Here is a 17,107-nt window from a genome sequence, read left to right on the forward strand (position 1 = left end):
GCTAACGAGCAAACATTAGCATTGGGTGCTTTACCTGAAGTTATTCTTTTGCCTGACAAAGTAAATGTATAGTATGCTTCTGCAGGAGTACAATATTTGTGCTCTTACTCAGATGACATGTCATTTGTTTACCATAATAGCACATGTAAAACTGAACTTTACCACTTTACTATAAATCAATATTCATAAAATTGCAAGTTTGATTGACCGTCACCTGAGCCTAACCGGGCCAGTAGTCACCAACTTCAAGTACCTCCACGTAATCGCCATTGAGAAGAGTTTAGTAATTTAAAAAGCAATGTATTTAAGAACATTTATTAATAAAGTGGAATGATGGACAAAGATTTGTGTAGCTGATTTCAATTAATTGAAAAAAAACCATGATAATGATAATAATTTAAGAACATTTGCTAGCTTTGTTTAAATAGATTAAACTCTTTAATTTTTGCTTTCATTCTTTAACTTTACAATTTTTTAAAGATCATTATAAACCATAAATACAAATATATTCACATACCCATTTGGGAGGAGGCAATACACATCTTCCTTTTCCTTCCAAGATGCACTTTTTGAATAGCTTCATTGTCTATGTTGAAGAAAGTCTTGAGGCCTCACACAACTCTTATTCCGATTCGGCAATTTAATTTGTAGGCTGCAAGCCTACGTATGCTTTCTTTGTGGTAATGATAGGGTTCAAATCACACACATTAGATGCATCTTGGCAAATCTCATAAGTGGTAGCCCCACGCCTGTATTCCCCTCGATTCTGCCCTCTTCTGCAACAAGCATCGTGGCCACTGTCAAACCCTAAGGAGCACAAGGAATGAAGTTAAATTTCTTTTCCTAACTTCGGAGGGGAAGTATAAAAAGCTTTCTCATTAATAAAATCATTACACTACCTCAATAAAAGAAAAGTTGTTAAGTATAAATATTAACAAATTAGGTATTTTTGGACGATATTTTCACTTAGGTATCTCTTTTAATGTTTCTGAAAATTGCATGAACTTTTTTTGTTCATGATTTGGGATCTTAGAGCATTTTGGGTAGTTTAGCCTCAGCAAGATAATCCAACAATACTCCGAATTTCCTTGGGTTACAATAAATCTTGACCTCAATTTTACATCCAATTTCAGATCCAACGGTCAAGATCTATTGTGACCCCCCTTGTACTATTCATTATATACTTTTTTTTTTTTCTTTTTTTTTTTTTTTCTAATTATTTTATAAGTGTGACTGGTCAATGGAACTAATTTTGACTTTCAACTAAATCCCTCGTCCAACCTAGATGTACAGGGGCACTCAAAAAGCCTAAACTCTTACCACGCGGTTCATTTCTCTTTTCATTTTCGAGTACACCACTGCAGGCTTCTTTGGTGATCCATAGTGGACTACGCTTTTCATGGCGTACACCGGTTCTGCAACATGCATAAGTGTCATGCTCACCTTATTCTTGTTCTCGTTCTCTTCAAATTTAATGAAGAATTTTGTATGGGTTCAGGCCTTGCAGGGAAAGAGGAGCAGTGAGCCCTTATCTCCCGTTGGAAAGGTAGGTACCCTTTTTCTTCTTCTTTCTTAATTTATATTTTATTAATTTGGGTTGAGAATATTCATGTTCAAATCATGAAATTGTGATTTCTATGAAATGTTTACCAGGAATCAAAGTTTTTAGTATGAATGTATGATACTTATAAAAAGATTTTTAATGAACTTATTTTGTGCCTTAGTCATTAAGAATTCTCTTGGTTTTAAAATTTGTTAATTGTTCTATTATTCATTTAGGATGGTTGAGCAAGTATTTAGTATTCAGTTGATAATATCATTAAATTAACAATGACCCATGAAATCAGTTTTAGCATTAATAAGTTTAATTGTATTATTTGGTCTTAGTAGTGATTATTTTGGGATAGCTGCTTATCTAAGCAGGATTATTTATGCTGGTTATTTGTGTTCTGTGAGGCAGGGATTAGGGAACAGTCAGATTAGAGGGTTTTGGTGATCGGATGGTTGCTAAAGTACTATATGAACATTGGTTATGAGGGTTGCTTAAATCTTCTAAGAAAAATGGGTCTTTGTCTTGTTTTACTCTGGAAAAGATTAATTGGGTGATAAGAGGACAGTTGAATCCTTTGGAAAATTGTGAAACAGTAAGTAATGTTTCAATACTATGTTTTGAGGCCCATTTTCTTTGATGGTCATTCTGAAAATTATGAATTGAAGCTGTGAGAAAAAAAAACTTACATTTTTTTTTTTTTTTGGGGGTGATGGGGGATTTTATATTTTTATGAGTTAAATATAACCCACAAGACCAAACTTCAATTTCTTTAGTTTTAAGCTTGATATTGTTGGGTCTAGTTAGAACTAGTCTGAGCCCCTATTAATGTAACGACGCACATGAATTAGAGGATCAAAACATATGTTTTGCAATAAGAGGAGTTTATAAAGTTGGTTGTTCTTTTTTTTTTTTTTTTCCCCCCCAAAATCTTAGAAGAAATTCAGAAAAGCTTGGCATAGGTAGAGGATTAACATTTTTCCAGCGAGTAATGGGGAGCTTAATAAACTTGGAAGTCTTCCAAAGTTGTGCTGAACCCAGAAGGTTTTTGCACATCAGAGGAAAAACTTACCGGAATGTTCGGAAAATTCCCAAGAGCAGATAACTTTGACCGAATCTAGGAAAACCACATGGAATTAGAGCCATAAAAGCACAAATTTTCATCAATATTTCTCACAAGTTATTAAATTTGAAAGAAGGATTTTCTAGAGCTTGGTATCCCAATATGGGATTTTTTTAAGTCTTCTGCTCAGTAGACATCAAGAACCTTCTCAAAAGCTTTTGCCAAGCCATGTAAAAATCGTTCATATTAAGCCTTTCTCTGCACAGTAATCTTTTTTGTTGAACTTTAAGAAGGTTGAAATGGAAGTCTGACAATGTAGCTTAGTTTGAACTTTGAAACTTCAAAGTTTAAGTTACATATTGTATGCAACCAAGTGGAATTCTTTGTGGAATCCTTAATTAAATAATGCGTCAATTGAATTATAGTAGCTAATGGCCAATTTTATTTGGTTCCATTTTCTTTGCTAGCTAAGCTTCAATGCTGGGCCATGGCTTTGCTTGCGTTCTACAAACTGACCAATTAACTACATTGAAAATCTCATTGATTCCTGATGTTGAAGTTGCTAATTCAATTTTAAATTGATGGGCACAGCAGTTTATATTTCTAGCTAGGGAAAAAAATTTTTTTAAAGGAAAACACAAAGAATATTGCCGCTTTTCTTGCATTCCTTTTAATTTACCCAGTAAAGTTTGCAATTCTGCATCTCTTCTTTGCTATGCATTTTTTTTATGGAGTTTACTGCTTCTTGCTTGACCAGGAGAATGGGGAGTGTCTTGCTGCAAATGAAACCATGACATCCAATGAAGATGATGATATATCAAGCCTTAAAACAGCTTTGAGGTTCTTGGATGTTGATTTCTTTAACGATTCAAAGGTAAAGTTGAACAGATAACCTTTTATCCACAAAACAAAAGAATCAATTAAAGGCAATGTGTTACACGTGTAATTGTTCATTTGCTTGCCGTTTTGCTTTTGGTCAGCTCCGGGAAATGGTGAAGGGTGCAGAGGAGTTAAATGTACCTGCTTTTAGAGACATCCGCAAGCTAGTTGCTTCAACCAATGGGGGATTGCATGATCCATATCCATTAGTTTTCCACCCAAGCTGGGTAGGTGCTAAGGGAGTGCCTTCAAATTGTGAACTATACAAATTCCCAAGAATCTCTGGTGTACAAAGGCCCCAAAGAAATGAGGATATCGCTTTCATGACTGTAAATCTCCACCTCTCTCTCTCTCTCTCTCTCTCTCTCTCTCTCTCTTTGTTTTACCACGTTTTTAGCTATATTATATTTAACTATTCAAATTGAGTTTTTTAAATGTTGAATGTGGGTTGATAAGGTTTTGGAGCTTGGAGCACTAATTAGGACTAAACAAATCACATCTAGGGAGCTCACTGATATTTTTTTGCAAAGAATGAAGAGGTGGGATACCTAATTCAATTGTTGTCATCTTGTGTGTGATGGTTCTTCCCTCCAATGCAATCATGTGAACATCTCATTTGTGGACAATTTACAGGTATGATAATATATTAGAAGCAGTGGTTACCTTTACAGAAGAGCTAGCATACAGTCAGGCTGAAAGGGCTGATGATTTACTGAAGGAGGGTACATACTTAGGTAATTTGGGCTTCTGGCCTTGATTTCCATTATGCTTTTTCACAACTTTCTTTATGCTCTTTATGAATGACTAATTAAATTGGTTAGTTTAAAAGGCCAATGAAGTTGTAATCTCTCTTATGCGGATATTCAAGGTGAAAAAATGGAGCAGATTCTAAAATAAAATCATCCATATTCCAACATTCACTTGTGCTCTGTCGGCATCTAAGACGAGCATTTCATTTTATGTATTAAAGACAATATCATGCTTAAGCTGCTCATAAATGATGCTGAACACTCTGAGTTAAGTCGGAAGGAATAGATGACAACTATATGGTCTATGCTCCATACTATTTGGTGCACAATAGAGCCATCCACCATGAGTTCATGATTCCTCGTGGTGGATAGTAGCCCCATCCAGGTGAATGCAGCAGGGCCCTACTCAATTTAGTGCAAGATTACCATTCCCAGCTGAATTCCTCATGGGGCCACTGAGGTTAATATCAACTGCTCTTCAGCTGGATCAGGTGGATGCGCCTTTGTTGTGCCATATGATATATTGGTGTGTGGTAAAGTTCCCACAATCGATGTTCGATGTTCCTTGGAATACATCATAGGAAAGCCCAAACAACTGCTTTCTCCACTGATGGCCTTTGCTTGCATCGTATTCAGAATATTACCATCACCATTACGAGAACACATAAAGCATCCTGATTAATGGAGCTTGGATTTGTTTTGTTTTCATGGATTACAGGTCCACTCCATGGCATTCCTTATGGTCTAAAAGATATAATTGCAGTCCCCGGCTATAAGACAACTTGGGGTTCAAGGACCTTTAAAGATCAAGTTCTGGACATGGAGGCCTCAGTCTACAAAAAGTAACAAATCGGACTAGAATTTTTGACATCGATGTAAACTGCCAGGGAAAGTAAACTATAATCCAAGGTTAACTTTCTCAAGAAAAAAAAGGTAGACTATAATCCGAATTATTATCGAAGAGGGAGGGAGGCTTTTTTGTTAAGGCTGATGAGCAAAATGAGCTATGGCTTTCCAAAGTCCATTGGATTATATATACTTTCCCAACCTTCAGGTTACTTAACTTGGTTAATCGCTTATGTAGATTAAGATCTGCTGGCGCAGTCCTCATAGCAAAGCTTGCTACTGGATCTCTGGCATATGATGACATCTGGTTTTTGGGAAGGACAAGAAACCCTTGGAATATTGGAGAATTCTCTACTGGTTCCTCAGCTGGACCTGCTTCAGGCACCTCTGCAGGTTTATTTCTTTTTTGTTTTTTTGCTTTCGTTGTTACTTAGAGCATGTTTTTCTGGGTTTATTTGTTGGTTTGTTTTCTTGGTTTACTGAATTCTGTTGTGATCAGTGTGGCAGTCAACAATGTTATGCAGATTTATTAGTTTCTTTATCTGTCAATTAGGATTTGGAGGCAGTAGCCTCATTTCCACAACATAACCCATGGAAAAGAAAGGTTCCATTGAACAAGATCTCGTATCTTGTTTCTATGAATGGCCAAATGGGTGACTGTGATTTCTTCTTGGGAAAGTATACCACTTCCATCATCGTCCAATGAAAGAATGGAAGGTGACAGACAGGGATCTGGACTGATGAGAACTGGACTGGCCATGAACCCAATGGTCGGATCCCATTGCCATACATCGTTTAACTAGACATTTATAAGTCCAATTGACTATGATTTCTCATAATGCATTTTAGTACAGTAGAGTACCCCTTCTTCATTTCTTTTCCATGATAGAAATTTAAGTATTAAAGTATCTAATATGTATACATTCCTAATGTTGTGAAACTTAGTGGGATATAGTAGAGATTAAAATTTGTTTTCTTAACAAGGGAGAAGTGTTAAAAAAAACAAAATTTTATTTCTTAACAAGGGAGAAGAGTTAAAAAAAAAAGTGTATTCTTATTATGATTCGACCTTTTGACTTTTGTTTAGGCCTTGTCCCCTTCGCCATTGGTTCAGAAACAGCTGGTTCTATATGTTTTCCGGCTGCTCGCTGTGGGGTCACTGCAATACGCCCAACATTTGGAACAGTTGCCCGTACTGGTGTTATGAGTATCTCTGAGAGCTTGGTCAGTAAAACCAACTCTATTAATATCAATCTATAACTTTCTTTAGAGAAAACATAGCAAGACCATCTGATGAGATTATGGGTGGTGATGGAGAGAATGCACTTGAGATGGACATGACTCAAACCATGCTAATTTCCTCACTATCCATCATTTCAGCGCATGCTCATGACCTGCCTGCAATAAGGGTTTCATAGCTTGTTCAGCTGATTGTTCTTTTCTTTTGTTATATTGCGTTGAATAAGATTTTATCAAGGAATCTAAAGCTTGTAATTTCACAGGATAAACTTGGTCCTTTCTGCAGAAGTGCATCAGATTGTGCTATCATTTTGGACATCATTAGAGGGAGAGATCAAGATGATCCCTCATCAAGAGATGTATTCTTTGAGGATCCTTTTTCTATTAACATCTCTAAACTTAGAGTTGGTTACCTCCCTGATGCTGAGGTGGAGGTTATTACCCCTTCCCTTAACTCTGAATATAACTAGTACTTAGTATGGTGCCACGATCTAAGATTTGGATGATCGATATCACGTGGAGTTACTATGGAATGATTAAGTGATCACTGTTGAAGTTTATAGGATCCTTTGCTTTTTCTTCATTTTCTGCATCTTATTCATAAGAGTGGGAGTTTGAACCTGCGACCTGGCGTCATACACTATGTTGGAAGGGTGGTTCCAAAGCTTGAGGTTTTTGGAGCTCATAATATGAACCATTGAATCCTTCTTTGTGTTCTGCTTCAATCAATTAACACTTATTTTTAATCAGGTTGTACACGTTCTTGCTTCAAAGGGTGTCAATATGGTCCCTTTCAATCTTACATACACAGTGAAGACAGCCCAATCCATTCTAAATTTTACAATGGATGTTGATATGTTAAGCCACTTTGATGAATGGCAACGAGCTGGAGGAGATGATGAATATGAAGCACAAGATCAGTGGCCAGTGGAACTTCGACGTGCACGTTTGATACCTGCAGTTGATTACGTGCAGGTTTGGTTCATCTTCAATGCTACACTGTCCCTTTGTTCCCCTTCTTTTCCATCCATATTTATATATAATCAATTCGTTGATCTGTGTAATTGTATCGATTTTCTTGACAAAGAAGTTTGGATTAGAGAGAATTTAAGGGAATTTATTGCTTAATTGAAATGTGGGTTTGGATAAGTTAAATATATTAATTTGTATAAATAATAGGCTCATAGAGCACGTGGGAAATTGATAAAAGAGGTTCGAGAAAGCTTTACAGTTGATGCATTTGTGGGCAATGCAACTGATTGGGAGAGAGTTTGCATGGGCAACCTGGTGGGCCTTCCGGTCATTGTTATCCCTACTGGAACAAAGAACATTACAGACCCACCAAAAGGTGGAACTCATCGAAGGACTACAGTCACTACTGGGATATTTGCACCACCCCATCGTGATTCAGTGGTGAGTCCTCATATTAAGTTTACTTTTGGTTGTTTTAGCATATATTTGTATTTTTGGTGGTGAATCTCAATATTTGATTTACTTTTTGTATTTCGGCCATATGTTTATAATTTTGGTGATTCTGGGTTTCTGCTTGCATATTGAATTGCTTTCTCCATGGTTTACAATGTAATTGCCTTCTCCATGTTTTATCACTTGCTTTATAGTTTGGAAGTCTTTAACTTATATATTCATGCCTAATCCTACCTTGATGGGATCACTGGAATCAGTGTCTGAAAAACTGGACTCTGCTCCAACGCGCTAAGAGGCTGCAGCCCAAGTCCCCCTGATCGTCTGAGATGAATAAGAAAAACTTAAGCATCATGTGAAAAGGGGGGATTGAGGTGCTACTGTTTTTTGGCCTAGAATCTCCTTGCGCCGTATCTAAGCTGACTAGGGTGAGTCCCAAGACGAACCGGCGATTTTTATATATCGATTGGACTAGATAACTACATGTGGCGAATTAATAAGCATTCTATGGATAAAGAATGGAAATCAGCAAATAATAAACATATATAAACACTTAACTAATGCAACTAGTCTTATTTTGGACTTGAGATAACCGAACATCAACACGAGACTGGCACTAGATAGGATTAGGTAGGAGATACAGAACTCAAGTCCTAGATAAAAACTAGAATCCAAACTAGAATCCAAACTAGAATCCCACAAAGGTTATTTATAAGTAGTCTGGCAAGATTATTTATAATTGTGCCCCAGCACTAAGCTTAGGTGCATTGTACTTGCCTCCATAACGGACATGCGTTGCTTATACGTCAGCCACCACTGGACCTGCAAGTAAATTAGGAATCAGTTGTAATGTTCTGATCAAAGTCCAATTGATTGCAAATATTATGTCACAACCTATGTAACATGGTCTTTGTGGTTGGTTTCTTCTTCCCCTTTTTTTTTTTTCTTGGGCATGTATTAGCATACAAAGAATGTGATCTATTCCCCAGGCACTCTTACCTCGCTTTTTTTTCTGAATAGTGCATGGATAAGGCATGTCTGAACGGCCAATTTTGAGATTGGTATCCGTATCAAATGGTGATGCATGTATCAATGTCTATACATCATAGGTTACAACGGGTTGACAAGATGAAACATGATGCCATTGTTGACTACGTGTGCTCCAAAATGTGAATGTGCCACACACGTGGAGAGAGAGAGAGAGAGAGCAGTCAGAAATTTATTTACTACATGTTCTTTGAGTACTTAAATCTTATTAGATTTTCAGTTTTGGAGATTTTATTCGGATGGGCTTTTGGGTGTTCTATTTTTGATATTTTATTGGACTAGATTTTCAGCTTTGGACATTTTATTCAGTTGGTTTTTGGCGTGGCTTCAATGTTTTCATATTGAAATTCACCATGCTGAATGCCCAGTCCTGTTTCCTAACATTGGTTCTGAGCTATTTCTGTGAAGGCCCTGGCACTTGCAATGGCTTATCAGTCGGTCACTGACCACCATAAGCAGCGGCCACCAATTGACGAAGAAGAGACCTCATATTCCGATGAATCGTTCATTGGGGAATGATCGTGTAGAATCGACGTCGGGTTCCTAATCTGAATTTGTTATGTAGTCCGAGCACGATCAAACTCTAGAAGAAATCCCATTGGAAATTGGTTCTTTTTTTTTTTTTTTGGTGCTACTTGTTCTGTGGGATAGTAAACTTGGATCATCAAAAGTGCTTCTATGTAATTTGGTGCACCTTGTTCTGTGGGGAGAAAGAGCTATTTCAGATGATTTATTTGGTAGGTTCTTTGAGCTATTTCAGATGATGTATTTGGTAGGTTCTTTATTTTGGGTTCATCGATGCTGAGACTTTCCCTCGTCAAAATTGGATTGTCTCTGTGTAGTCTTGGTTATTAGTTTTAAGGGAAAATTTATCAAAATACCTACCAGAGAAGAATTATTTGGCAATTTATACCTTTGGAATCAATGAAACTCAAAGATAAAAGTGTTACTTTATAGGTATTCTGAAATTAAATTAAAAGCTATGGATAAAATGTTAATTGTTAATCTCTTATGGGTCATTTCATAAAATTTATCTTTTTTTAAGAGATACGCAGGTATAAACTTTTTATATGTTAAGCTGCTAGGTCGAAGAGGTTAGGAGTTAAAAATACTCTCAGATCTAGTATTTGGATTTTGAAAATACTCTTTAGATTGGTACCCGAAGGAGTGAGTGGACGGTATGCTCTATCCAGATTTTGCTTTCTTTTGAATTATAAATGAAAGCAATGCTAAAAGTGGTCTTTCAACTACAATTTTTCAAAGTGGGTTGTAATTACCATTCGGATATTTACCAGACCAAAAATAATAAGAACGACAACAGGAGGTAAGCATGGCGATCAATACATGCAAACATGTTATATACGCATAGACCATAAGTGCGGTTTATATGTACAGTATGGTTTCGATACTTCTACTACAAATGTTCTCGGAAGGGTTGTCCTTTTATCCTCAAGCTCTATGGGATTCTTAGGTTAAATAAAGTTCAACCTTCCCCACAGCCTACCAACCATCCAAGAATGGGTTTAATCATTGGATAAGTTGACATATATTAAGCAAGTTTAGATGATAGCTTATGGGCCTTTTTTTTTTTTTTTCCGACAATAATATGAGCCATTATTTTTGTACATATCTTTTTTTATATAAGAAACATCCAGCTTCCTTCTTTCAAGAATAACCTCAACAAGGCCAAGAATGGTTTCGATCCCTATATGAATTGACTTCCATCCAATCAGTCTATTAGATAGTGGTGTTTAATAAATGACTAAAAATAAAATACTACATATTTTACAATTCATAAAAATAACAAACATCTAAACATTACTTTAATTATAATTTTTGATGATTTGTAGATCTAAAAGAAATCTTCTTAATATTCCTAATTTTTTGGTTTTTTAAAAGTATTTCTCTTTTTTATAATTTTTATACATTTTATAGAAAATAAAATAACCTATGATTAAAATTTTATGCTACAGGGATTTTTTACCCATACTAGGTAACCCGACACATACCGGACACCGACACGCATCTCGTGTCCGGGCAACACCTATTCAAACTGCCTTTGTTTATCCTCTCACAAATAAGGAAACCAGGCATCGTGCTCAATGCTTGTAGTGTTATCAATGGCGGCACTACATCCTAAGAATTGAAGTCCCATGTTAACTTTCCTCTACATCCTAAGAATTGAAGTTCCATGTTAACTTTCCTCTAAAAAGAGAAAAAAATAAATATTCAGTGTGGAGGTTCCCATTTTGAGACATGCCTTTCTAGGGCCAGGAATGGGTCAGATCGGCTCCGGATCCACCGGGATCTAGATTTGAATCTGAAAAGTATACATGAGATCTGGATCTGGATCCGAATCCGATCATATCCGGATCTGAATCCAAAAAGAATACATAGGATCTAGATCCGGACCCGATAGGATCCAAAAAATTATTTTATATCTATAAAATTATATATACAAGAAAAAAATTATATAACATATATGTAAATTATAAAATAATATATAATATCTTAATAATCAGGTCAAATTTGGATGGGATTCACCTAAACCCGGATCCTATCCAAATACTATTTGAATCCAGATCCGACCTATCGGATCCAAATCTTGAATCCATACCCGGATTGGGATAAGGTAAAAAATCTGGGTTTCAGAACTAAATCGGGTAAATTCTCAACCTAATTCCCTTTTTCTATGCTGCATCACAACGGCCTAAGTGCTATTTTACCTCAAATAACGACGATGATGATGATTAATAAAAATATGAAGGAAGTTATTTTCACGTACCATTTTGAGGTGAGCTCGCCTCTACAACGGAAGGTATATCAGGTTTCCCTTTGTGACCTATGTTAATTATTGGAATATTTGAGTTGAAGAATTTCTTGAGAGCGATCGGCCTCACTGTAGGATCGTTGCCGTGCCACATTGTAAAGGAGGCTTGTCGGTTTATGCCTGAGGTGCAATGGAACGCATCGAAATATACGTGTTTTGAGGGGTCTCCGCAGAGCTCGTATGGGGTGTCATTCTTTCCTCCACAAGTGTTCTCACCTCGGAGTAGACCAGATCCACAACATGCTTCTCTTCCTTCAAGGAATCCTATAAAATTCAGGAAATGAGTATGGGCTTAATTGGTTACAAGGAATCCTATAAAAATCAGGAAAAGAGTATGGGCTTAATTGGTTAGAGCTTTCAATGAACTCTCGTTATTTCGTCTTTTTTTTCTTCTCTTTTTCCTTGATGATAAATAGTGAAATTAGCATACTGCATGTAGCATGCTCTTTGTATACTACATCCTGGTTTTTACCCCTCCAATTCATTCATAGGAGGAGGAAGAGATGAGCCACTCTTAAGCCAGTCTCTCCGAGATTGAGGACTTGATTACGTCAAGCATTGATGGATGGTGGAGACTGCAAGTAGCATACAAACACTATACTATGTGTTTACAAACCCAAATTTAAATTTCGGAAATAGAATGTTCTATAACAATATCCCATATCTCGTGAGCTGCAAACACTATAACAGACAGGTGCTACAGGAAGGAAAATTTCATCAAAATGTACTTAAATTTCAATGATATAACATTTTACCCATTTGTCAAAATACACGTGAAATATCGCCTTTTATAACTCGTGATTAGTGTCTTTTGATGGGCATTTTAATTTTTTTTTAAAAAAGATAAATTGTTAAATACTGTATTTCTTAGGTATTTTTTGATAAATTTTCTTATAATTTAAATGTGATCTTATTGTCGGTTCCCAACAGTCCCGTCGAAAATGAACGGGGATAAGACAATTGTGTAATTCCATGTACATATAAAATTACATGTATAGACACATACAAAGCTCAAGCTTCAAATAAAAAAAGTGAGAGCACTTATACCATATTCATGTGGAGCTTCTATCCTCTCCTTCATAAACGGGATCTGGTCAAAGACGATGTATTGAAAGTCGGCGTGTCGCAATGTTCTTATAAACAATCCATACTCCAAAAGAAGATTGTGAGATTCACAAAGTAAAGTAGCCAATTCATGGCACTCGCCATCATTAAGAGCTCGCATGCCAGGACTGCATCCTAGATCCTTTAGCAACGGAGCTAAGAACTTCCTAGCACCGAGTTCGTATAGTTTCTGCCACAGACAGAGAGAGAGAGAGTTTGCATTACGTGGTTTTATCCCCAGTTAAGGCTGAGAATTTTTTGGATCAACTCCAAATCCACCTAGATTCGGATTTGGATCCAAAAAAGAATATATGGGATCCAGATCCGATGGGATCCAGAATGTTTAGATTTGGATCCAAAAACTATTCATCAGATCTGGATTAGGTCTTTTACAAGTTTAAAAAATTATCTATATTATATATATAATTAATAAATAGGATTATACAATGAGACTATTTACCGTCACAACTATTTATAATCAATGGATTTGAAATTTGATAGCTTGGATGTGTCACAAAGTTTGAAAAAATTCTTTTTAAACTTTGAGCTTGGTTGATGGAATAAATGCAACCACCCAAAGGTTAATGTTATTTGTGAACACCTTATACCAAAGGGAAATGATCTCATTGTATATTTTCTTTTAATAAATATATAACTATATATAACCATAAAATAACATGTGCTATTTTAACAATCGAGTCAGATCCCGATCGGATCCACTTGATCAAGATCGGATCCACTTGATCCAAATTTGGTATCCAAATCTTGGATGCATACTTGGATCTGAATAGGATATGAATTAAGATTTCGGATCCAAGTTTGGTATCCAAATCTTGGATGCATATTTGGATCTGAATAGGATATGAAATTAAGATTTCGGATCCAAACTGAGTAAATTCTCTGCCCTATCCATAGTGATCAACGACCAGACCGGTTGGTCTAATGGGTTGGACTATCAATAGGTGTATGGGTTGGTGTGGTCCTAAAATGAAAATAGAGTTTTATCGAAAGGCTGTCAAACTGTTTTGGAGAGTTGAAGTGGTTGCTTTTGACCATTCAAATATAGTTGAGAAATCTTTCCAAATATACTTCATATTGCAAACTATTATTAGTTTTTATTAGTTTTCTAAAATCCAGTCCAACCAATTTGTCGAGTGGCCGTCAGTTAAGATCAATTGTAACTGGACCCCTCACCAGTTCGTCGGCAAATATACCATCAGAATGAAAATCAAAGAAACCATGGGACTTACATCAATTTCCTCGAATGTATGTTCCAACACCATCTCGACGTATGTAAGCAATTCATATTTATCTTGGAGCTGTGGATCTTGAACATACATCTTATAGTCGTTCATTCCAATGCTAAATTGATATACAGCTTCAGGGAAGATCCGATGATTTACCATATCGCCTAGTTCTCTCCTAAACTTCTCTTGAAGCGTCTTGAATTGTTCTATTTGTGTAGAGAACCACACCACCTGAAATTTTCACAACGTTAAAAGAGTGTTGAAATCCTTGAGAAAGCAACGATACTGAGGGTGGAAAACAGACAAGTTATCCTTGGTGGGTACATCTTAATTTCTTATGTGTCGTAGTCAGTCAATCAGTCAGAGAATCGGGTGAGTGTCTCGCTGTTATCATGAGAAAATAGAAAGGACACCAGACTCTGAGAGAAACCCTTGCTTTTTAGATAACCCCCTCTACAATTGTGAGGTTTCTGATCTCAGACTGACCTAGGCGATTTTCTGTCGGCTCGATGTTAAACAAGTTGTACTAACATGCTTTGGGTTCAAACATTGTGGGGTAAAATGGTAATTGTTAAAATGACTTATGAAATGAAAAAAACAAACTAATGGTTGGTTTGGCAGTCAACAAAAACAGGAGTAATTCTATCACTGAACTACCCAAATAATAATAATGATAATGACGACAACAACAGCAACAATAATAATAGACCTATAAGGTCCATCCAAATTTTTCCCCTAAAGGGTTGAAATTACCAAAGACTAAACAATTAATATAAACTGTAGTACCACATAAACTCATACAGTCCTAAGGCTCAGGACTGTCCAATGTAGGAGTTGGACAGCGATAGACAGACAATGAGATCCACCCCAAACGGCATTCAGTTTTATGTCCATCTCTGTCTACATCACCGTCCAACCAATGCATGGATGGTGATGACCATCACGACCATACATTTCATGTGATCATATGGATCATAGTATTCTCTTTCCCATTGATGAACTATACTACCTCCCCTGCATTTGTCTCCTTGAGAGCTCCTGCTCCCCCTGATGCAAAGTTGGCTCCAAACGAAAAATCCGCCGTGGGGTCCAAGTATGGTGGGATGAGGTGAGGAATGTCCGCAAGTTGGGCTATGATCAACATGTCACAAATATGAGAGAGAGGTGAGATGTAATAGAAGTAATAGCAATAATACTAGTAGGAGTAATCATATATATTTCGAAAATTAAATCAAACAATATGGGTAAAGTGTTATATTATCCACATGTCCTTAGTATTTTTATAAATGGGTGAGGTTTGTATGAGGCAACCTTCTTATATCGTAGAAGTAAGGTGCACGTTAAAATTTTCTTGGAGATGTAGTTCTAGTATTTGCTTTGAAATCTATTTTTATCTATAATTATGAAATTTAAAATTTTAAAAATGGTATAGACCGACTAGATATATAAATACTTGAAAATCTTGAAAGTAGATGGTCCAGATAGCTTATTACAACATTAACTATTATTAGGACTTAGAGTTATGTTTTTTTTCATATCCACACTTCTTGAGGTCGAGATGATCAATTGAACGACTCTCAAATATCGGAATACTCTGTTCTAGAGGAATTTTGAGGTGCACCTTACCTCAAAAATATAAGGTTGCAACCTTATATAAACTTTAGCCTTTATAAATTTGCCCCAATAATAACAATAACAATAATTGTAGCCGTAACAACAACAAGAATGAAAAGTATACAAAAAGACTATCTGCTTTTAGTACATGAAGGTCATATTCACTTTTATTTGTTAGATTTCAAATCAAATGGTTGTAAGTATGTCATTGACTAGATTCAAAATTCTAAAAAAATTTCATGAATTTCGTAACACACCCAAATCCATTCAATTTGACATTTAATGACTAAGCGTAATTGTAACCTCCTTATAACAATGGTAAAAATTCTCACAGTAAACAATCCCTAATAATGATAATATAACAACAACATCCACGACAAGGACAAGGACAATAACAATGATCATATCAATGGGAGGCATACCGATGTAATCTGGTGTAACCATGCCATCAGAATAGCGACCAGTTGCGTTTCCACCACTGAAACTCATGCCATAAGGATAGTAATTAGCCCTGTGTTTCATTGAACGACCAAGGTAATTGTTGGTGCCACAATCAAGAAGTGAGTCCCCAAACACAAAAAGCATATTACTTTTTCCATTAACAACAGTCCCTTCAAAAACTACCAAAACAACAAGCATTCCACATGACCAAATAAAGCCCTTCTCCATTTTAGCAAGAACCATAACTTATGCCCTAGATTTTATTAAGAAAGAAGCAAAAACTAAACTTTGTGCTCGTGTTTATTAGAAGGAAGCAAGAGCTAAAACTTTGTGCCCTAGTTTTTATAACAAAGAACCATAACACAAGCCATCTTTTTGGCAAGCCAAATAAAGAGGAGCTCACGTTGAGCTTCATGGGGAGCCATGCATGTTATATACAGTGAGGGTGGTCCCAACTTATTTGAAAAAGAAAAGGAAAGACGGTCCCAAAACACAAAACCCATATTGATAACTAAAACAAAAAAAGCGACTAAAAAAAGCTTTGAATTCTCGTGTGTTATAAAAGACACAATATCCAAAAGCCAAAATATTTTATGCTCCCATAGGAGTATTCAGTCCATTTGCTCCCTTGAGTAAAACCCAATCTCACAATAATTGTAGAACCCCAACACTTAGACTAGCCTCAATAAGAAAAATTTCTGAATCGCGCTCTCTTCGCACTTCAAAAATGTGGTCTCAAGATTGAATTGAGACCATCCAATTTTTTTAATGGTGAGATTGAAGTATTAAATTCAAACTTTATCCTTCGAAAAACATCAGTTAGAGATTCTTAAACAATTCCCAAATTTTCAGGTTGAAAAAATGATTTAAGTAGGTTACCCACTTAAGGGAGTAGGTGTATAGTTTATGCTCCCACGAGTACAGCATACACACCCCTATCAAAATATTTAAAAAAGGGAAATGGTTTTGACAGCGCTGCAGTCCTATCAAAAATAAGTAAAACCTTTATATCGATTAGGTTGGTTTGAACATTGTGGTTGTGAAAAAAATAGGATTTCAAGCTTTAAAAATATGGTT

At 36.1% G+C, this 17,107-nt stretch overlaps 2 protein-coding genes across 5 annotated transcripts; one reads left to right on the plus strand and one right to left on the minus strand.

Moving 5' to 3' along the window:
* The first annotated feature begins 521 nt into the window (after positions 1-521).
* LOC18434566 (Amidase family protein) lies at positions 522-9,548 on the plus strand. Of its 2 annotated transcripts, XM_020667319.2 has the most exons (13): positions 1,319-1,546; positions 1,961-2,144; positions 3,370-3,486; positions 3,593-3,820; positions 3,948-4,030; positions 4,125-4,225; positions 4,959-5,082; positions 5,325-5,479; positions 6,174-6,310; positions 6,589-6,759; positions 7,076-7,300; positions 7,505-7,738; positions 9,203-9,548. In XM_020667319.2, exons 3-13 carry the CDS (start codon positions 3,403-3,405, stop codon positions 9,311-9,313), a joined length of 1,653 nt encoding a protein of 550 aa, XP_020522978.1. In that variant the 5' UTR covers positions 1,319-1,546; positions 1,961-2,144; positions 3,370-3,402; the 3' UTR covers positions 9,314-9,548. The 2 variants fall into 2 exon arrangements, with proteins under 2 accessions (XP_006844697.3, XP_020522978.1); XM_006844634.4 differs by lacking the exon at positions 1,961-2,144 and having other exon boundaries at positions 522-1,546.
* LOC18434565 (GDSL esterase/lipase 1) lies at positions 8,294-16,972 on the minus strand. Of its 3 annotated transcripts, none has more exons than XM_088870063.1 (7): positions 16,914-16,972; positions 16,012-16,100; positions 14,985-15,106; positions 13,979-14,206; positions 12,672-12,918; positions 11,580-11,888; positions 8,294-8,569 (listed from the first exon to the last, which is right to left on the minus strand). In XM_088870063.1, exons 1-7 carry the CDS (start codon positions 16,955-16,957, stop codon positions 8,547-8,549), a joined length of 1,062 nt encoding a protein of 353 aa, XP_088726189.1. In that variant the 5' UTR covers positions 16,958-16,972; the 3' UTR covers positions 8,294-8,546. The 3 variants fall into 3 exon arrangements, with proteins under 3 accessions (XP_088726189.1, XP_088726190.1, XP_011623488.1); XM_088870064.1 differs by lacking the exon at positions 16,914-16,972 and adding an exon at positions 16,434-16,459; XM_011625186.3 differs by lacking the exon at positions 16,914-16,972 and having other exon boundaries at positions 16,012-16,436.
* Positions 16,973-17,107: the final 135 nt, after the last annotated feature.

This window comes from Amborella trichopoda, chromosome 6 (assembly GCF_054954075.1).
Source record: "Amborella trichopoda isolate Santa Cruz 75 chromosome 6, AtrichopodaSantaCruz75HAP2 v2.0, whole genome shotgun sequence".
Taxonomy (NCBI): domain Eukaryota; kingdom Viridiplantae; phylum Streptophyta; class Magnoliopsida; order Amborellales; family Amborellaceae; genus Amborella; species Amborella trichopoda.